Below are 21,475 nucleotides of genomic sequence, written 5' to 3'. Positions count from 1 at the left end.
TTGTTGGAGTCTGGTGGAGCTCTGCTCTGGACTGTCTGGAAGTTCTCAGCTTCTCTACTGGTTTTCAGCCAGATTTTCCCATACAGGACTGGAACTGTCATGTGATTGCTCTCTTTCAGATTGCCAATATCTTGGATAGCCATGCAGCCACCTTGAACCGCAAATCAGAGCGTGAGGTCTTCTTCATGAATACTCAGAGCATTGTGCAGCTTGTACAGAGGTGAGACATTTTCGGGGTGCTCCCTAAATTTTCTTTTTTGGGGGGGTGCTCTTTGAAAGACCTGAGCCTGCTTGTCTTTATTCAAATGGTTTTATTACACTCAGAGTCTAAATCACTAGGAATAAGCCTGCATAGTTCCTTCAGGGAGGTCAACAGTGAGGGGGCTGTGTGTGGCTCCTGGCTGCCTGTGTGAAGCACACATACAGATTCTTCTTCTTTTTCCCTTTGCCATGTGAAAGACAGATTTAACTTCTGTCCTGGCACTGATCACATCTTGGCCATTTCATCAAGCTGCTGGTGTGTGTTATGCCTTTCAGTGTCTAGAGTTTTGAGTATTTTTAGAAGAAAAAGGACATTTTGATGCAAAACATGAGCCATGCTACCCCACAACAGTAATGGCAGGGGTTATGTATTCACATAACAATTGGGGTTTTTGAGAACCAGGTACTTTGCTTCTTCCTGTAAGCAAACAGACTTATTCTGCCATTCGTGTTGAGTGTTACTCACTTGTAGGTCTTCAGAAGCAGGTCTGTGCTGGTCTCACTCAGTGCTAGGTTTGATGTATTTGCTTCTACAGGTACCGGAGTGGTATTCGGGGTCACATGAAAGCAGTGGTGATGGATCTGCTCCGTCAGTATCTGAAGGTGGAGACTCAGTTTCAGCATGGTGAGTCTCTAAGCACATCAAGGATTCGATTTCTGAAAGAACCACGTTTCCTCCCAGAAGGTCCACGTGGACTCCCTTCAATAAAGATTACTCCAACTTTGTGGTGAAGCTAAGCTACACAGGTTTTCTTTTAAAGATCTGCCAGTCAGATCCTGGTTTTTGTAGAGGAGCTTTTGTCCAGTTTGAGTTTTCGTGGTAAGAGTGCTCATAATGTTTATGAGAAGCAAATGACAAACTCTACCCCAAAGCCGTCGTGGTGGTTTTCCACTGTTGGTATACTCATCATCTTGTACATTCCATGTCATCTTACTCACAGTTTACATGGCATAGTATGACTCTGGTCTCTTTTTGGTGTAGGAATGCTCCTTTTCCCTGTAAATCTTCAAAAGAGTAGCTCCTATATGAGTTTATGATCCTCTAAGTGAGGACTTTTGTATGACCTGGAGTAAAAAGACAGACTCACTGAATTATGAGTTTCTTTGTGTTGCCCTTTCTAGTCTGTTATTGAGCTTGCTAAGGCTTGGCCAGTCTGTGTGGTCTCTGCTTGTTCTAGACAAGACATGAAGCAGTTCTCCTTTGCATTCCCTCACTGACTCTGTGGCCCACCACTGGAGAGTATTCCACATGTAGAAGCTTCCTGTTAGAAGCTTGATTTTTATTTCCTGATTTCTGAGCATCTGCAGAAAAATTAGAATCAGAAAAACTGTTTAAATTCACCATGCTATTTAGTTCTATCTTGCCTGTTCGTTAAATTCTATAGTAAGAAAATCAAGTGCAGTAAAAAAAAAAAAAGTCACTGAGTTGTTTGCACCTGCTGTAAAATACCAGGAAGCTGCTTGCTCTTCATAAAGAACAAACCTCAAACCTCAGCCTGAAACTGAGAATTGAAATAAATGCATTGCGCTGCTGTATCCAGGCACAAGATGGCAATGAAGCACTAGCTAATTTTGAGGCTCTAGCTCTTACAGGTAGTTCAGATTCTGCTCTACTTTTCTTTTGTCCTGCTCCAATACCTGCACAAGCCTAACAGTACAGCAGATTCATTTCCACTTCAATTTGCTGGTAGTAGAGAATGGTGCAAGTCTTTTCGCTATTATTTTATTTTGGTTGTCATTTGAATGAAAGACTGAGCTCACCATTCCTCTCTTCATATTGCTCACAGAGGAGGTATTTGGTATTGGAACTGTTTTAATAAGAGTAGGATGTTTAAATTAAAGTTTGCAGTTGAGGGGGTGGTGGTGGGAGGAATGCTTCCTTCCCAGAATTGAATGTGTGGGCCATGCAAAGTAGATTCTGAAAACACGTATGTAGAAAAATAAAGACACATCTAGTAACTTGTATTCCTTGACACAGAGGTGTAGAGACTGGAAAAAAATGTGCATTTCTGATTGCAGGTCACTATGACAAGTGTGTCTTTACCCTTCGGGAAGAGAATAAAAGTGATATGAATGCTGTATTGAACTACATCTTCTCACACGCTCAGGTCACCAAGAAGAACCTGCTTGTTACAATGCTCATTGTAAGTTGTCTATTGGTGCTCTAGAAATTTGTTGCTTCTTGTAGTTTTATGTTTGATGCTTTGAAAGATACTGAATTGACAGCTCTCATCCTTAAAGATGCAAGCCTTCTAGCTATAGAAGCAGTGGCAGCAGTGTAGAGTTTCTTCATGTGTTCTTAGGGCATGTAAGCCATGCATTAGAGGAGACCCAGAACATACTGTTCAGCTCAGTGTCTGTACACCTTCTGGTTCATGACTGTCCTGCATTGATTGCCTATCAGAGTGTAGTGAAGGCTAATTATGCAAGTGATTCGTGAGCATCTGTGGGGAGATAAGAATGCAGACTTAACTCTTACATTGGGAAGATGCTAGAGGCTAACTTTCAGACACTGGGCTGTGACTTTATACTTGGTTTAGTTTGCTTCTTCATCTTCAGGGGTCTCAGAGAGGTCCTGTCTTGATATAGCTCATGGTACTCAAACTGGAGTTGCTTGGAAGGCAAAGCAATATGCTACCAGCACAAAAAGCAGATGATTTTTTTTGTGGTAATAATTCTGTAATAGCAACATTTTTATGGTCCTTCATTACTAATGAGGGTGACTTTCTGGTAGTGAGTGGCATTAGCCAGCCCATATGGAGGCCCTTGAGGGGTTTCATATGCTCTTCCTTGATGAACCATAGTTTGGTCTTATAGGTTTGGCAGTGGTGGCAAACCTCTCTTAGCTTCTTCCTGGTTATAGTCTCATAAAGTCTTATCTCAGGTCTGCAGTGGTGCTTTCGGACTGGCTGTACTCTGGGCTGCATGATGGAATCTGACTAGGACTCAATATCTCAGCACAAAGCTGGTTACTCCAGATCAGGCTTCTGACCCTTGGGATGGTGTACGGCTGTCCAGAGAGCTTGCAAATGGATGGGGAATCTCCTGGGGTTGGAATTCCTGTTGGACAGACACAGATTCCACCCTAGAAACAAATGAATCCTCATGCCAGGACCTACCACCCATGATGTTGTGGCTTCTTACTCCATGAAAAATCTCAGTTCTCATTAACTTCAGTCCCTCTCTACTGGGTAAAACTCCCAGTAAATTACATTCCTAGGAAAAATAATTAAAAAATGACAGTTGAATCTGTCTCTTTTTTCCTGTTTCCTAAAAAGCCTCAAAACGTCCTTGCCCCACATAATGCTTTGAAGCAGAATGAATGCCCATGTTCCTCAAGGCAGGATGAATTTAGCTACAACATGATTTTCAACAGACTGGAGTTTGGTATCCTGCTTTTTAAGAGGCTAATTACAATACTATCTCTCTCTTTCCCCCTCTCCTTTTCTTTTTTTTTTCCTTATTTTTTTCCCAAACATCATGTGGTCTGTTACTGCCAAAAATAAGTCCAAAGTAGCCATCCACAAAATAACTCTCAAAAGCAGAAAAAGAGTCATAATCATCCTAGGCTGAGGCTGAGTTTCTTAAATTCTAATTTGTAAGATATAAGGACACTGGCATTCTTTCTTTCTGGCTCTCCTTTTTCCCCTTTTTTTTTTTTTCCTTTCCCTTTTTGGTGTGTGGTGTGATTGTAAGTAACGCTTGCCTTAAGAATCTCATTATTTGAACACGGAGCCATATTTCCTCTGAGAATTCTGGAGTAGCTTTGAGCCGGGGCTGTTCATTTCTCAAGTAATCATGCTGGCGTGATGGAGAGAGAAAATGGCAGCTGTTCGCAGCTCAGGCCTTCAATTTTCTTCAGAGTCCAGTCACTCAAGTGTGTAATTACACGGGGGTGCCGGGGAGGCGTTAGGCCTTGTCAAAGAGCTGGTTTGAGGCTTTGCTCGCTGCCTTTGCCAATCAGTGCAGGCAAAAGCCAGTGCAGTGCCAGCTACCTGCTTTATTTTGTTGTTGTCATCCTGATTATTTCTTGCTAAAATGGGACTGAAACTTTTTGTCTAGTTTTTCACCTCCACGCAAGCCACGTCTTGGAGGCAGACCCTTGCTGTGTCTTCACGTTGGCCGGCACAACGTCAGTCTGAGGGAACGAGGGGTGTGCTGGGAGATAGCGAACGCAGAGAAACGTCAAAGTTTTCCTTTTTCCTTCCGGTGTAGTCATTCTTCCCATTGCTGTCAGTTATTTCTACTCAAGTAAAGGCCACCATCCCAGTTTGCTAGAACTTAAAACATACTGGAGAGATCGTGCTGCACGTGGTGGACGAACAGCCGGGTAGCTAACCGGTGATCCAAGCGCCATTTGTATGGCCTCTGCCAGCGCGGTGCCTGAGGCCTTGCAAATGGGCGTCTGCCCTCACACAAACTTCTTGAACCCAGTGGGTAAGGGGGGCTCAGGAGGGGCAATGTGCCTTTGGTCACAGTGTCATCTGTGGCACAGCTAGGGATTACTGTCTGCTGAGTTACAGGTCATGCTGTTAACCAAAAGACCGTCATTCCTCTTTCTTCCGACTCACATTATTCTTCATGTCTGAGGGACCCCGTGGCATATTTGGTGTAATCATGGTGAAGGCTGTGGCATTTTATGGGTTGCCAGGCTATTTATGTGGGATGGTTTAAGTTTGTCCTCCAAGGGCAAACATCATGTCAAAATACCTTGATGCTTATGTTGCTGTTATTGATGTATCCCTAGGAATCCATTATTAACAAGGGGCTCTGAGGATGGTTTTAGTAATAGTGTTATGCTGCCATCATTCACCTTTTTTAGCTAGCAGGCATTTAAGGCAGGATGGGAACTACTTCATCCTTCATATATTTGTTGAAATATAGTGTGATTTGAAGTTGTATGTTCATTTTATGTACTTAACTGACTGTTGTATGCACATCCTAGTCTTAACTGGACAGAATCGCTTGTGGCATGGCAGATGTCCTGTGTCCTATCGGACTTGTGTTACCTTGAGCAGTAACATTACAACACCCAGGAATTTGTATTTCAAATATGACGAAGGCAGTTCTTGAATTATTCGCTGTCAATTCACACAGTGACCTGGAATGGATAAATTTACAGAACTGTCTTTGGGAACAATCATTGTAATGTTTGCAGGCCCAAGACTCAGTAGGGCACAACAATCTCATAAGAGTTAGTAGCTTAGATTTTTTAATAAGAGTGTTTTGACTGTGGTCTCTCTCCCTGAGAGATGTATGCCATCATTCCTACAGATGTCATCATGCTTTAGTGGGGTCGGAGAGAAAGGGGACAAGAGAGATGTGGGGGGAAAAGCTACTTAGCTTTGGAATCTCATGTAGTATGAGCTGTTATTTGTTAGTCAGTCTATGGGACTTGTAGTATTTGGTTTTTGTCTTTTACTGTATTTTCCCTGGCAGTTAGTTTGATAAACTAACCTACTGCACAGAGGTTTCCCTTTTTCCCCCTTCTATTCCTTGGATCTTCAAAGAGCCTTTTCTGGACTGTACGTGTTTAAAATCTCTTAAAACTTTAAGGCACCGACTCTCTTTCCTGTTGCATATCCCTGTTTCATCTCACATTTTCCTCCTATGATTCATTTACCAAGAGAAAAGCTGTTAAGTGCTGTATAGAAAGAAACACATTAGAGGCTCCTAGAGGGTTTCCAGCTTCGGGAGTGGGAGGGAAGAGGCTCACAAGACAGTGTGAGTAGTTGAAGACTGTGGGATTATTTGTGGGAATTGAAACTATTTCTGGAAGAAAGTGTGCGTAAGAGTGCACCTCCTCTGTTCAGAAAACAAAACAGATTAAAGTCTTTGCTGTTGGCATTTTTTTGAATGGCTGAATCCAAAAGAGTTTTGAAACAGCATTAACACTGAAAATGATGCTGTTCAGTTTTATTGATTTATCCAGCCAATTTAGACAGTAGACAGTAAAGTAAGCTAGTGAGCTTCCTCAGAACCAGGATTCTTTGATTGGAAGAAATACTACAGAGTCAGTCCTGGTTTCCTGTGGCAGGAAACACGTAATTTATGGTTTTAGTTAGCTTTGCTTAGCCTTGTTAGAGGAACGACAGGATTTTTTTTTTCTGGTGTTGATGAAGCTGTACAAAGCATTTGGTTGGTTTGTGGGTGTGAAGCTGTGGGATTTTTTTGGTTTTGAGGTGTTTTTTTAAGTGGACTTCAGGAGGTTCTCCCGGCAGTTAAACTCTTTCTGTTTGGTCACCTCTGACAGTGAAAGTTTGCTAATCTTTGCATGCTACATAAGGCATTTTGCTATAATTAAATGCTCTTTGAATTTTGCATTGCCGCTAGGGGACAATTCTCGTACAAAGCTGAAATTGGGTAATGAGAAGATGTTTTACTTGAGTCTCTTTGACAAGTCAGTATTTCTCCTGTGTTTGGATGCCAAAACACATGCTACAAATAAGAAAATGGGTGATGGTGCCAGTGCCTTCTTTCCTCTCTAGCTTTATTTTTATGTGTCAAATTATTGAAAGCCTAATACTTGTACCCTTGTCAGCACAGAATTACAGAATAATTTAGATAGGGACCTCTAGAGGTGATCTGCTCCAGCCCCTGAGTGCATGTGTGTATGTATTTCAGGTTTAAACTCCTTTGTAGGAGGAAGGAAGATGGTCTTCCTCTGTTGTAAACATTTTCAGTTCTCTTTATTTTTAGGACCAGCTATGTGGCCGTGACCCCACCTTGACAGATGAGCTGATTAATATTCTGACAGAGCTGACCCAGCTCAGCAAGACAACCAACGCTAAAGTGGCCCTGCGAGCACGCCAGGTAAGGGAGCGTGTTTAGCAATCCAAGCTGATCCCTGCTAGAGACAGACTGTGCCATTGCTGATCAGATCAATAGGGACTGCTCCCACTTGGAGCTCGCTCTTTTGGAAAGTCTATCTCTCTTGATGTTTATTTTGATTACTATGCAAATGTGAAGAGTAGATTACTGTGAGCAGCGCTTTAACAATGAAGCTAATTAACCAATGATTAACCATTGTGACAGTCTAACAAAGATTGCAGTGGATTCCCAATCACTGTAAAATTTGAAGTTAAGATTACATTCCTTTGTCCCTGCTCCTCCAAGAAGTTTTGTCTGGCTCAAATAGGAGTTAATTAAGAGTAGCCTATGTGGTTTGTGCGATAGAGGAAGTCGAAATACATGGTCACTGTAGTTCCTTCTGGCTTTATAATCTGTGATCCCGACAAGCACAGGCTGCCTGGAATGTGCAGGCAGCTGTACAGTAAACAGCCAGGACATGCTATCCGGGTTCATCAGCTACCTTACAATTGCGAATCAGTGTGTGCAGAGGACAGGGAGAGAAATTTACACAAGAACCAGATGTTCTTTGCAACTGCTAAGGAATTATTGCAAAGAATTACGTTGGTCTTTTGCAGGGTTTCTTCTAGCTTTTGAGTTGCATTTTGTCAATTTCTTTTTAACCTGAAAATAATTGGAAAAACTCTTGATACTGTCAGTTCCAAGAGTCTAGTACAGATAATAATTTGAATGCCAGATATCTACCTGGATATTATTGTGAGCTTCCTCTTTAGCAGTTTGTCTGTAGCCAGGAAGGAGTGAGAGGGCATAATCCTTTCATGGTAATGCTAACCCTGTAGTCTGATCACTCCTTTCACTCCACAGTCCCTATCTCCATTCTAAAAGTCCTAAGTAGGAAAGCTGACACTTTGGGGATCTCTCCTTTTATTTCAGAGCTTGACTGTTGAAAATGAATAGGGTGTTTGAAGCTGCTCAGTGACCTTATGTTTACTTCAGGATTGTATTTGTGTCCTTGAACCATTCAGTTATTGAACGTCTCAGCAGCATGCAGGGGATGGTGCTGCAGTCCCCGTGTATGTCTTTATGTTGCTCTTTCACTTCATTTTCCCCTGCAAGCTGCTTCCCCTTCCTATCTTCGTATCCTTCATGTTGGGCATTTAATACCTGGCACCAGTGTCTCTTGCTTCCTCTGCTTGGAAGCTGTGAAAGGCGGTCTCTGTTGCTGGCCTCCCCACAGCTGCTGCCTGCCAGATCTGCTTTCCAATTAACAGCCGGTCAGGCAATCCCCAGGACTAGCAGCTCTGCAGTGCTAAATCACATGCACTGATGGAACTTGATTGAAGCTGTTCCTTTTCTCCATGGGGAATTGCCAATAATACAAACCGAGCAGATACACAAATGAGGCTGGGGAGGGGAGAGAGTTTGCAGCATCACCCAGGTGCCACAGAATTCACAGGAGAAACCAGCTGCCTCTTCTGGGATGGAGCAGACTATTGCTGCCTTGGAGGTAACACCCTCCAGCTGATGGCCCAGCATAGCTCCTTTCACTGACACTCCTTGTGTTTGCTGTTTACCAGGTTCTCATTGCTTCCCATTTGCCATCCTACGAGCTGCGTCACAACCAGGTGGAGTCCATCTTCCTGTCTGCTATTGACATGTATGGACACCAGTTCTGCATTGAGAACCTGCAGGTATCTACCAAACTTCTCTCCTTGTTTCCCTGCTTTTTTCTCATTGATCTTAATGTTTCTGTATTAAATCTCACTTGTAGTCCCAAGGTACATGTGGCTTTGAATTGTATTGTTCTGGTTTCTAGCTTCCCCCTCATTTTTGTTTTCATTCTTACACTGATACCAGAATGACCTCATCCCAGTCTACAACTTCCTCAAGGGAGGCAGCAGAGGTGGAGGTGCTGATCTCCTCTTTCTGGTGACCAGTGATAGGACATGAGGAAATGGGGTGAAGCTGTGCCAGGGAAAGTTCAGACTGGACATTAGGAAACAGTTTTTGACCAAGAGGGTGGTTAGTCACTGAAACAGGCTCCCGAGGGAAGTGGTCACGGCACCAAGCCTGTCAGAGTTCAAAGAGCATCTGGACAATGGTCTTAGTCATATGGTTTAGTTTTAGGTAGTCCTGCGAGGAGCAGGGAGTTGGACTCTGATCCTTATGAGTCCCTTCCAATTTGAGATATTCTATAATTCTATTATTTAATATAAAAAGGTCATAATCCTTGATGAACAACAGAAGAAGCGTGAAAATCAGAACTAGTCAGGCTTGATTTGGGGTTTTTGCTTTTTTACCTGATCCTGTTTGCAAGACAGGCAGTTCTCTTTTAAAACCCTGCTTAATGTGATCTCTTCTAGAAACTCATTTTGTCTGAGACATCCATCTTTGATGTGCTACCCAACTTCTTCTACCACAGTAACCAGGTGGTAAGAATGGCAGCTTTGGAGGTAAGTCTATTCCTTCTGAAAAAATAAATATTTTTAATTTTTCTGGTTTTTTGTTTGGGGTTTTTTTTTGTTGTTGTTGTTTTGAGCACTGCTACCCTGCAAGATTAAGAGAGCTGTAGGTGGTGTGGAATCTGGCATACTTGGAGTCTGGCATTTAGCAGCATTAATATCCATAACTGACTGAAATTTCAGATTCAAGATATCTTCTTTGCTTGAAGAAGACTTAGGTGGTTGAAAGGATTGGAAGTGAAGCTGCTGTCAGAGAATGTGGTCAGCCTACCCTGTGTGCCTTGTGCTGATAGTTGTATCCTGCCAGACTGGCCTTCCTCAAAGAATAACTTTAAATTCTAGTTGAATTAGAGTTCTATCTAGATATTCATTTGGAGGTATCTGTTTGGTTTTCAATATTTTTTTAAATCTCTGGGGTATTATTTGTCTTCTTTCGCTCTTTCTGCTTCCTTAGCACAGTTAAGCTGATTGAGTTTCTTTCTAACCAGGTGTACGTTCGAAGGGCATATATTGCCTATGAGTTAAACAGTGTCCAGCATCGCCAGCTGAAGGATAACACTTGTGTGGTGGAGTTCCAGTTCATGCTACCTACCTCCCATCCGAACAGGTCAGATCACGTGTTCAGGTGCCTTTGGAATTGGCGGTTTATGAGGGGCTACATCCTATTTTGGCAAAGAAAGCTTGCAATAGAATTCATGGAGAAAGGGAGAGTCCCAGTGCCTCAAATAAGCACAAATTATTTAAGATAAACCCCTACATAACCCAGTTCCTTCTCCTAAGTTATTTAAAACCTCAGGAGCTGTGGGTAGTAGGTTCTACAGTTTGGATTCATGTAAATATGATACAGTTTTCATGTATTTTCTGATTTTTAAGTTCAGCTTGTGTAGTAACTTTCTTGTAGGACTTTAGTTCTGGCTGAATCCCGAGCCTTCCAAAAGATACAATTCCAGACAGAATAATCAATTACTCAGAATTTTAATAAAGGTCAGTCTCTGTCCCCTTCCTGCAGTGCTCCCCTGCCAGCCCTTTCTAACAGTTTGTGATTGGCTCTACTTTCAAACCTGGCTGGATAAGGTGAAATCTTTTCTAGCATGTGTTTTTTTGACTGAGAAGACCAAGATGCATGTATGAATGTATTTTATATAGAAATGCTAGAGTTGACATACTTTGGTTTTCAGTCAGTATTTTTCAGAATGTACTTCTCATGACTGCAACTGAAAGCCTCAACTATTCGCTGCCCTATCTTCTAGAAGGGTCGCATCCCCTAGCGTGTGCTAAGATCATTTTAAAAAAATCAAACCCAAACAAACTTGGTTATCAGAACTTCTTCATCATCTGCCAGGTTAGTCAGTTCCCATGTTTTTTCATTCGCAACAGGAAGTCAGGAGGGTATTTTAGACGATATTTTATTTTTGTCCCAGGCAGTGGAGAGCGTGCTGGAGCCAAGAGGCGCAGTGAGTCTTCGTGGCCGCCGGGTGCCACTGTTGATCTGTGCTGGTTTGGCAGTATGGTACCAGTGCTATTTTTCTCCTTTGTTTCCAAACATCTTTTTCCTTATTTTATTTTTGGTGGGGCTGGGCAACGGGGTCCAGTCTCGCTTCATTGAGAATCCATCAGTACATTTTATGAAATGGTTTTCAGAATCTGGTTTGCTAGAAACGAATGACTGTCCTCAACAAGCAGCACAAAACACTCACAGTACAAATGGGACATGCATTTGGTCTCATCTGTTTCCTACATTTCTAGAATATTTGTAGATAATTGCATACCGTTTTTAGTACCCCTTTATAATACTCTCTGCCCACCCCCCATTCTTTCTCCATTTCTTCTCTTCGCTGGTCTCAGTTATCTCTGTTGCTTGGGGGTTGTTTGGCCTGCCCATGCTGACCACTGCTCTATTACTGTGCGCAAGCTTAATTGGACAAGGTCAGATGGAAGAGGAGAACTGTTACCTGCTTGGGGAACAGCTTCTTTGTCCTGAAATCTCCTCTCTGCTTTACGGTGAATTTGCTGGGGCAATGTTCTGAAGCTCAGTTCTGCTTCTCAACCATCGGCGCTACTGATGGTTGACTGAAAATGCATCGCTGTCCTTGTGCAGAGGCAAGCAGGCTTGGGGACAAATTCACTGCTTGCATAGGCAGGTTCAGTTCCTTTTGAGTTGCACCTCCTTCTGTTAGTGATGAATTTGGTTCCTCTTGCTTGATGCAGCTTCTTGCAGTGTATACCTACTTGTGCAGCTGTTGTGTGGCTGGGTGCTGAAGCACAGCCGGTAGCAGGATGCCTAGGGTCTTAAATTAGCACTAAGTGTGTAGATTTAAGCTAGCTGTAAAGGCAGACCTTATGTTAAGCCCAAGACACTGAAATCTCAAAACTTTGACATTGTCTTGCTTAAGTCTTCTTTGTTGTTTTTGACCATGTTCTACGTCCATCATATGTTTTTTTTATCTTCTGTAGCACGAACTTTTAGAGTGAAAAGCTAAAAATGCATTCCAAGGACAAACCTGAAAGCCAAAATATCCCAGCTGACCAAGCAAAATGTCCCTTGAGGCTCTGCTGGGTTGGGTCCTGGTGAACCAGGTGTAGATACCAGAGAGCCCTTAAGAGACCATTCTCTTTCAGAGCTGGTGTTAGTTGTATGATGCCACATATTTTTCAGCACTTCATCAGATATTTTTAAGCCCTGGTCCCTTTTGTGTCTGATTTCTGTGAACATTTAAGGGCCTGAATTTTACTGGAGCAAATATTCATGTAGAGAAAATTGCAAACTGATAATGGTTGCTATATTTAAATTCTTTCTTATTGGTATTTAACTCCGGTATGTCTTTACTTAATTGTAACAGAAACAATCACAGTCATTACTTCTCATCTGACTCATCACAGCTAGGCACTCAGACTTTGTATTTTTGGCCACTAAATTATTGCCATCAACTACCCATAGGAAAGCTTTACATGGAAGCAGAGAGGAAAGAAAAACTATTAAATCTGCTAACAAAGTCATAGAAATGCAACCTGCTCCTGGTGGGTTTTGTGGGCAGAAACTGTTTTGGGAATTATTTGTTTAAATTAATAGAAAACATCCTGTTGTAAGAATCCCCACTGATCCCGATTGCAAGGGTAAGACATAGGGAGAAAAACTGCTTATAATTGAAACCATAGAGGGCTTTATAGATCAAAACCAGCATTCCTTATTATCCGGTGCAAGGCAGATGAGGGTATGGTGTAACCATCTGGTGCCTTTTGCAGTAAATGGAGTTTGCAAGCCCTCTCCAAGTAGAGGGCGTTGCAGTAATCCAATCTGGAGGAAGCGATACAAGGGTATCTACGGGATGCTGATCACTACATGCTGCAGCAGGATACTGCAAACAAATGCTTATGTGCAGAGCCCCTTGCATTAGGATAACCTGCCTCTTTCAGTCATCTAGAGTCCTGGTGAGAAAAGATGTGAGGAAGAAATGAGCCCTGTTCTGAGCTGTTCTTTGCTTCCCTCTTGTTCAGACTGCCCTGCTGAGATGGGAAGCTGGTGGAATATTGACTGGTGTTTAGAGAGTTCAGCTTCCTTTGTGAGAATGGCAAGCCAGGTGACAGACACTGAAAGGCCTTTCTTAGGTGTTCAGCACATGAAACAGTGCTTGCCTAATCTTAGCTTAAAATCTTCTGTTCAAAGAAACATTGTGTTTCTAGTATAGGGAGAGGGAATTATAGTGCTTTTTCAACAGGAGAAGTTTTTTTTTCTAATAATCCCCCTCTCCTCTCCTGCTTTCAAACAGCCTTTCTTATGTCTGAAGCTGTAAGGTTTAAATTAAACTGGGACATTGTCTGCTGTAGCCAGCTCTTGGAGCCTGCTGCAGAATCGTGCTGCTGCACTGCTCCTCCTAAAGCATCCCCTTTTCTCCAGCTCGCTGCATTCCCCCAACCAGGTTGTTCAGCTGCTCTCTTGATCTTTCCTTCCCCAGTAGCAGATGCGCTGGAGGATCAGAAGGGAAGGACTTGGAGGTAAATGTGTTCCCACAAAACAGATCCCACTTTTCCTCAGAGGTGAGGTAAATAAATGTGTTCCCTCTGTCAGATGCTAAGACAATTGCTGACAAGGGTGACTTAGAGATGCTGGATGTATCTTTATTTGGGGGTATGGCAATGATACCACAGGGCTCTGCCTTCTGAATATGTTGAGCCCCAAAGGAAATTGAAGGGTAACCCAGCCTGTTTTGCTCACTCTGATGCCTTAGCCACTCCTTCCCAATCCATCTGTGCCTTGAGCCCACACCTTCCTTTTGTCCCATGTGCCACCCCTAACTGCCACACTTGGCCTTCAGATGTCCTGAGGAATCTTGAGTCGGGATGTACCGTTGGAAGGTGGAAGTGAAGGAAGGTGTTAGCACTGCAGATTAAGACTTCAAGTTTTGATAGTTGGATTAATTAGCTTTAAAGCAAGTTTCACTTTTGAAACTTGATAAACAAGATGTCTGATACCACCTAATCCCAATTGCATTTGGAATTGGGAATGCACACAACTCGGCAAACATGGACATATGGGCAAATGCCTTACTTCGACTTGTCTAGGTTGAATTCATTCTTGGGACTGCATCCTGCTGTCCGTGATGCTTCCAAGGGTGGAGTTCAGGTCTAGTCATTAGCTGCTTTGTATTTCCAAGGGTATCAATATAAATGTCTCAACTATCTTGTGCTTGTTTCTGCCCAGTATCTCCTCTTCCTGTGCTTGTGGATGTTTGTTGACACCCTACTTGGACTTTGATGTTGCTGATTTCAAGGCTTAAGAGTGGTGCATGATCTCTCCTTTGCTGTCTCTTGATGTTTTATCATCTATGGAATATTTTGTTTGTTCTTTTTTGTCAGCCTCTTCCTTAGATTACAGGTAGAAACTATTTTGAAGGCTGAAAGCCAAATTAAATAATGCTGTTTCCAAACAGTGCTTTTTACGGAAGAATAAGAAACCAAAACTCGCTTACACATAGAGCAGTGTTTGTAGGTTTCTTCCTACTATCATTTTACAACGATATACTCATAAGATTTGAATTTCTGGCAAAATGGAAGCGTTTTCTGTGGACTAAAGTAGTTGCTAAAACTGGATTGCCAGTATTGAATCAGCTGTGCTGCTTTGGACTCTTAACCGTACGAGCCTGGAGACCTGAGTGTATAACTTGTAGTGTATCATTAGGTAGCCTGAGGTCCCCTCCTTGTTGAGAGAGACTGGCTGATATCTGGAGGGAGGAGGGGAAAATGATTCCAGGACACCTGTAAATCCCTGCAGTTTCGTGCTGAGGGTTTGATGTTAATTAGACAGCAGGCAGCAGTAATGTGTTGCAGTTCCCTTGGCTTGCCTGTTTCAGAAAGGGCAAAATCTTCCAACTGAGCAAAGAAGGGGCTGTTGAAGGGGCAGCAAACTGAATGGAACGATGATAATTTTATGCAAATTGGACTTCAGTAGCAGATTCAGCTTGGCTGAATCACAGAGGGAGCAGAAGAATAAGGAAAGAAAGAGGGAGAGGAAAAACCCAATCAAAATGTATGGTTTGAGGCATGTTTCACAGCCTTCTGTTTAGATTCTTCTACAGAAATGAGGAAACATAAGAGGAATGCCACTGGTCACAGCCAGTGGAATTGCTCTTTCTCCTGTGGTACTGCTGTTAATAACTACAAGTGGGTTATTCAGCCGACCTCTGCTGATTCCGCTTTGCTGCCTGATTTCAAAAGCTTTGCCCTGCGCTGGCACTCAATCACAGCTTGATATAACTAGTGGCGCTTTGCATGCATTGCCATCATTTTCATAGGGGAGTGCTCTTGTTTCTAAAAAAAAAAAAAGAAAGAATGGGAGGGGCAAAGGGAAACAAGTTCAGATTCAAGCAGGAGGTGCAGGGGCGAGCTAAGGGGATTTTTGTCTGCTTGAGCAGAAGAAGTAATTGTAGCAGTAGAGCTTGCATTGGTATGGAGCAGATTCCTAGGGAGATCAGCTTCCCTGGTCAAGAAGGGCCTTTTAAAAAGTTCAAAAGAGATGGGGAGAAGGGCTGGGGCTGGTGTGGTGAGGTTTCTGATCCTGTGATCAGCTACGTGGAGTTGGCTGTGGAGAACGCTGTCGGCGTGCGCTCCATCAGCTGTGCCTTTATTTGGCTCCCAGAACCGTGGTGCTGCTCCTTGGCACTGATGTTGCCACAAGGCTGAGTCGGCTGGCTTGCAGCTGGTGTTTTATTTGTCAGAGCTGCAGAGGTGTAGCTCAGTGGACTGTAGTGCCTTTTCACAAGGCCTGATGGTACTGCAAATGTCAAACCTTTACCTCTTAGTGCGATTCAGTTACAAGTGACAATGCAGCTCCTGTTAGGAAAAGCCCTCCACAGCTATGATGATCTGTAGATATAAAGCCAGCCCCATAGTGTGCAGCTTGAAGACTATTTCTCCATTCTTTTCTGACATCTTCAGCCACTGGGTCTTCTGTTTTCCTCATTGCGATTCTTGCCATAGTCTCTTCAGCTCCATACTGAGTGGCTGGAGAACAGTTCCTGGAGCAAGGCAACAGGGTGCTCTTTTTGAGACGGAAAAGAACATTTGTTATGCTGGGTTTTTTTCTGTATGTTTTCTGAAAGCATTCCAGGGACTGCTACACAAGTATATCAGGTGTAGGAACTGCCAGTCCTCTCCAGACTGTTTTTCTTCAACTGAAGTAGATCACATGCAGCTTTCCCACCATTTGCCAAGCTGAAAAAATAGTCTCAACCCCCTGAGGCCTCATGGCCCTTTTGGTCCTAACCACAGGCTCTACAGCACAATGTCATTCTCCACTGTCTCCAAATGAAATTAAATACTTGTGTTATTTACCACTGAACAGATATGTCTCTAGGCCATTTTGTGCTTTCTCCTGTATGACTTAAGGAGATCATGGGAACTTTTCGTGCCTCTACCAGTAATGCACCAAACATACAACCTTGTAGTGAATATGACTGTGCTGTGACAAAACCAGTTTGAGAACAGGACCAGGTGCAATCAGTGTATTTAGCAGTGTGACCATGGAAACACACTGGTTATTAAGTACCGAAACGTCATGCGCAGTAACCTGGGGTCTTGTCTATGGTCGAGGATGTTAAGAAAGTCTGTGGTTTGATCTCCTACAGGTTTCTGCAGGGAAGGGGAGGGTGAATGTCCAGTTACATGCTCCCTGAAGCTTTGCTTTCAATGTTCTCATGTTTGCTAATCTCTTTGCACAAGCCTCACGTGTGCATGTAACTTTTTTTTCAATTTAATCTTTACTGTTTTGAATGTCAGATCACAGCAATTTTTATGTCTTGCATGGAGCAGTATGCCACCTTATGCTTTTGTGAATGTAGCTAGCATGGGCCAGACTGTGCTGTTCTTATGCTGGTTTGAAAATGTGCCCCTCAACTCCCTTCTACCTTACATCCATCACTAAGCCCCAGTCTGCATGCAAATATGTGAAGAGTTGGGCTGATGTTATAAAAGGAACTGTAAAATTTTCCTAAAATTAGCCTTAAGTTCTGCTTGTTCTTTTTTGGTATTCAAGGCCTTGAATGCTGAAAATGCAAAGTATTACATGGTGTTTATGTGTGTGTTTGCTTTATTCCTGCATTGTTGTGGGAGCCAGGGCGTGGGCTGCTGCTTAGCGTAGGGGTTTGGCAATGAGGATTTGCCTTGTTTTCCTGAACCTGTTGCAATCTTCCTGTGTGATGCTGTCACTTTTTGCATCTGTGCTGTTTGCCCTTCTGTCAGGGAGTGCGAACTCCCCCCTCTGGTCTTGCTTGTAAAGCTCACTTGGTGTATGCAAAGGGCTCGAAGTGGGTATGATAAAAGATGCTATAGAAATGCAGGGTACCTTGCAAATACAATGTGTTTTCCTGGGGTATATTATTTGCATGTTATAGGCATGGTCTGTGCTCATTCCCATGGCAGCCGTGGCAAGCGAAGTCAGGTGGTGGGTGCCTTCTCAGGGTCAATGAAATTGAATTCTGCCTGATACCTGATGGTTGACAAATTTTGGTTTAGTAAATTGTAAACGTGTTGCTGGTCTGTGTATCAGCTTGATGATAGTTCTTTATTATGGCTTTCACTAACCAATCTGTAACTAACTGTGGTTGTTTGATTACAGAGGGAACATCCCCACGCTAAACAGGTATGGTACTTGTCATCTTTTAAAATTTGAAAAGACAGACTAGAAAGAAGTAGCCTAATACTTATTGTTTTAACATGTTTTGTTTTAGTGCCCTTATCTTTACTTGGGAAGCTCTCAAACATAACTCCTTTTTCCTTGCCTTTTCCTCTCCCTTTGTCTAAAACATGTTTTCAGCTTTTCTTTACCCTTTAAAAAGCTTTGCATGCAGCAATCTTTAAAATTAAATTTGCCAGGTGACTCAGCTCATCTGCAGTATGGTACACAGCAAACTTCTAGCAGAATGCTGTTTCTAGGGTCTCTTTTTTGGAACTGGATTCCCAGCTGTTGACCCTCTGGTAGGGTGTCACAGTTAAACAGGCAGTTATTCCTAGCCAATAGCATACCTGTTGCTACTCTGGTTTCTTGCAACTAGCTTAGAATTTGTCGAGGCTGTTCCACCTCCCTCACACCATAGATGAATCTACATCTCAAACAGCTGACAGCATGTTTTGTTGTGTTTTGGACGCTAATTTTTCCTCCCATGTCTCAGTTGAAAAGTATTTCTTGTTTTAAATAATACATGAAAAATGTCTGCTGTCTTTTTGTTTAGTTACTGTTCTGTGGTATTTTTTGTATTAGTTGTAAGAAATGTACACCAAGGCATGTCCTGAAAAATTTTTTTCTTTCAAAACGTGAATACCTATTATTTATTACTGCTTACAAGCCTATTTAGGGAAAAATAGTAAAAATGGGCTTGAAAGTCTCATGGCTCTTAATCAGAGATAAATTATGGAAACATAGAGTGACTTTAAACATGGAGAGCTATTAATCAAACTGATGATACTTTAGACTTGTTAACAGTATACTTAGGACCATATCACAATGGTTTTCTGTACGTGGAAAGGAAGAAATCTTAGTAAAGCTGGTAAGTAGCAGTGTCAGCAGTCCACAGTTTGCTCCTGAATCTGTGTGGCTGGCAGCAGTGCCATAGCCAGCATGGCTGGGCTCCTGGTTTGCCTGCTGTGCTACTGGCATCTGATTCAGCACGGCAGTTGAGCATCTTTTTGACTTTACAAGTTGTAAGTCAAGCACATGCTGTGCTGAATCAGCGCCCTGATTTTTTTCCCATTGCCTTCTGCCTCCTGTTGTGGCACCAGTTGGGTAGGACAGAAACTTAACTTTGTTAATGTCTTCCTAAGCCCTGGGGAGAGTGAAGCAAGTACGAGTGCACTGTTCCTGTGTCGTGGAGCACTGCCGTGTGCCAGCTTGGCATTTCTGTTTCTTCAGAGCAAGCTTGAAGGTCTCACCATGTTGCAGGGAACTTTTGAAGTAGGGCCCTCAGTGAATTAACATGACTCTGTAGCACAGTTCAGAAATCAGAAATAATTATTGCAGAGAAGGCAAAACCCAATTCTAGTAGCTAGGGAAAAGATGTGTAGGTAGTTGTATGCTTTTTGTTCACTGTGTGAGAAACCTCCTCTGCTAGTCTTGACCATAACATTGTGGGTCTTCAAAAAACCCATAATAATAATAGCCCAAACTCCCAAATTACACAAACTATTTCACAGCGGGTGTGTGCTGCCATAGCAGTTGAACTGTATGAGAACTCAGTGATACTTTAATATAGTCAGGATCTTGCCCTCTGCCAGGAAGGAATGCTGACCTTTAGTGAACGGTGCTCCTGCTTTAAATAGAAGTCTCTTACTCAGTGCCTTCCTCTAAGCTGGTGTAAATCTGTTCCAGTCCTCCTCACTTTAAATAAGGAATTGGTCCTGTGTGAGTGATGTGTGTACTGCAGTGTATCTATCTCAGTGCCTGAACAGCAGACATCAGGCACGTCAATAAGTATGACAATACTAAGTGTCTGGAGCTCTGCCTTCCTTGCCCTTTAAGATAGATGTGTTCTGTGGCCAACTGCTTGTATTTAGCAGCTGCCACCTTTTAGCAATCAAAACTGAGCAAAATAAATGAGTAGGGGGAGTTGCAATGTTTTTAAAGTATGGATTAAATTAGATGGAGGAGCACATTAATTTGGTCAGCAGTTAAAGTGGAAGGCACTGTAATAAGACTTTATTTAGGGTGGGAATACTAGTGTAAGACCATAGAAGACCCCATTTCCAGTATAGGATTTTAGAGAGGTCACTGTACCACACTGCATTTGAGGACCATAAATTATAGTATGACCAGAAAAATTGTGGAAGCAGTAAGATAATATAGCTTGGTACACTTCAACTTAATTTGTAAAAATTTACTAAGTCTTTAAAGTGTCGAAGCTTAGAATTGTTGTTGTTTATCTCAGCATTCCACCTGTAAAGCAAAACATACGTACAGGAGGAAAAATACGTTCAGCTTTACATAGTCATAATTCACCTGTCATCCATCTCAAGAAACTCCTTAAGAAATACTTGTTTTAAAGGGTTATAACATTATTTCCTAACTCTTTTAACTGTTCCTGTACATTGGGACAACGTCCAGGTAAGGGCATTAATGGTACCAGAGGCATGCCAGCATTGCAGGGACTTTGGAGAAGACAGCACAGCAGGTCCGGCGTGCTGAAGAATCTAACAAATCATGCAACAGTTATATTGGATAAACAGCCACGCTTCAAATGGTCAAAGCATACACACATGCACAAATCTTCTTCCAGTGATATTCTTCTCTCCCTTGTCCCTACTAACTGTGATCTTATTGAATTGCTGTTTAGAATGTCCTTCTCTTCCAACCTCAATCACTATGGGATGGTCCATGTAGCTAGCGTGAGTGATGTACTGCTAGACAATTCATTCACTCCACCGTGCCAGCGGATGGGTGGAATGGTGTCCTTCCGCACATTTGAAGATTTTGTCAGGTATGTGGGGAAGGGTGATGATTGTTTGTGTTGCCAGCTTCCTAGGTGGGCCCAAATGGAACTGGACAAAATCTTTGCCTTGTCTAGAGTCAGGTTTAAACTGGTCCTGAGCTTGTTTGCTGAGTTTCAGGTGGTAGTTTGTTTGGATCCCCTTGTCTGTCTCCTTGAGATAACTGAAAGTTTCAGACTGCTGTAAGAGCAGTTTGCAGCCAGAAGGATCAGCATCTTGAATTTCTGCTGATTGGAGCTCATTTGCAAATGTGCTGATTTCTTTTAACGCTCTTCTTCATGCATATATATGTGGGAGGATGTGTTCTTTATGCTTTCAAACTTCGAGGGGTAGGCAAAAAAACCCCAGCAGAGCCCATAGCAGTCGTGAGGGCCTGCAGCCATAAGATCCCTGACAAATGTTAGAAGATCCAGGGTCTGCTTTGGTTTGAGGGGTGGAGGAGGTATTGTCTCTTCATCTTTTGAGTTTCAGTCCTGCAAAGGGAAGGACTCCTTTTGTCTCCCTCCCCCCCTTAGCAACAAGATTTGTGGATTTTAGTGCTATGTGCTTTCAGTGGGCTAGCAGCAGTGTGTTGATAACTAATACTTCTCTGGTGTATTTCAGAATATTTGATGAAGTGATGGGTTGCTTCTGCGACTCTCCTCCCCAGAGCCCAACCTTCCCTGAAGCTGGCCATGCTTCCTTGTATGATGAAGATAAGGTACGGTAGTTTTTTCTCTTGAGATTGCTCTCAGGTTGGAAATAGAAGGCGTGCAGAATGCCGCAGTGACTGCAGGCAAGATACTTTTCACTAGTTTGAGTGCTGGAAGCAGGAGTTAAGAGCTTTATGTATTTATGTATGTGATTTGTTTGCTTGTTTCACAGCAGGTGATTCCAAGTAGGTGGCCATTTTCTGACTCTGTTCTAAAGCTACAGTTAAGTCTCTTACTCTCCATGTAAATTTAGTTTGTAGCTTTTAACATCAGCAGAAT

At 42.6% G+C, this 21,475-nt stretch overlaps 1 protein-coding gene across 3 annotated transcripts in view; it reads left to right on the top strand.

The window, feature by feature from the left end:
* ACACA (acetyl-CoA carboxylase alpha) overlaps positions 1-21,475 on the top strand; it is a 131,029-nt gene that overhangs the window by 34,084 nt on the left and 75,470 nt on the right. For 2 of the 3 annotated variants that reach the window (XM_010573810.1, XM_010573812.1), the window contains 10 exons: positions 120-220; positions 798-886; positions 2,281-2,405; positions 6,961-7,074; positions 8,649-8,762; positions 9,435-9,524; positions 10,022-10,140; positions 17,644-17,667; positions 20,351-20,494; positions 21,108-21,204. In XM_010573810.1, the coding sequence (XP_010572112.1) occupies positions 120-220; positions 798-886; positions 2,281-2,405; positions 6,961-7,074; positions 8,649-8,762; positions 9,435-9,524; positions 10,022-10,140; positions 17,644-17,667; positions 20,351-20,494; positions 21,108-21,204 (1,017 nt within the window). The remainder of the gene's footprint in view (positions 1-119; positions 221-797; positions 887-2,280; positions 2,406-6,960; positions 7,075-8,648; positions 8,763-9,434; positions 9,525-10,021; positions 10,141-17,643; positions 17,668-20,350; positions 20,495-21,107; positions 21,205-21,475) is intronic. The other variant, XM_010573811.1, reaches the window with a different exon arrangement.

Source organism: Haliaeetus leucocephalus, unplaced genomic scaffold (genome assembly GCF_000737465.1).
Source record: "Haliaeetus leucocephalus isolate CR32 unplaced genomic scaffold, Haliaeetus_leucocephalus-4.0 Scaffold395, whole genome shotgun sequence".
Lineage (NCBI taxonomy): Eukaryota > Metazoa > Chordata > Aves > Accipitriformes > Accipitridae > Haliaeetus > Haliaeetus leucocephalus.
Note: the sequence above shows the minus strand (reverse complement) of the source record. Positions and strands in the feature narration are given on the sequence as shown.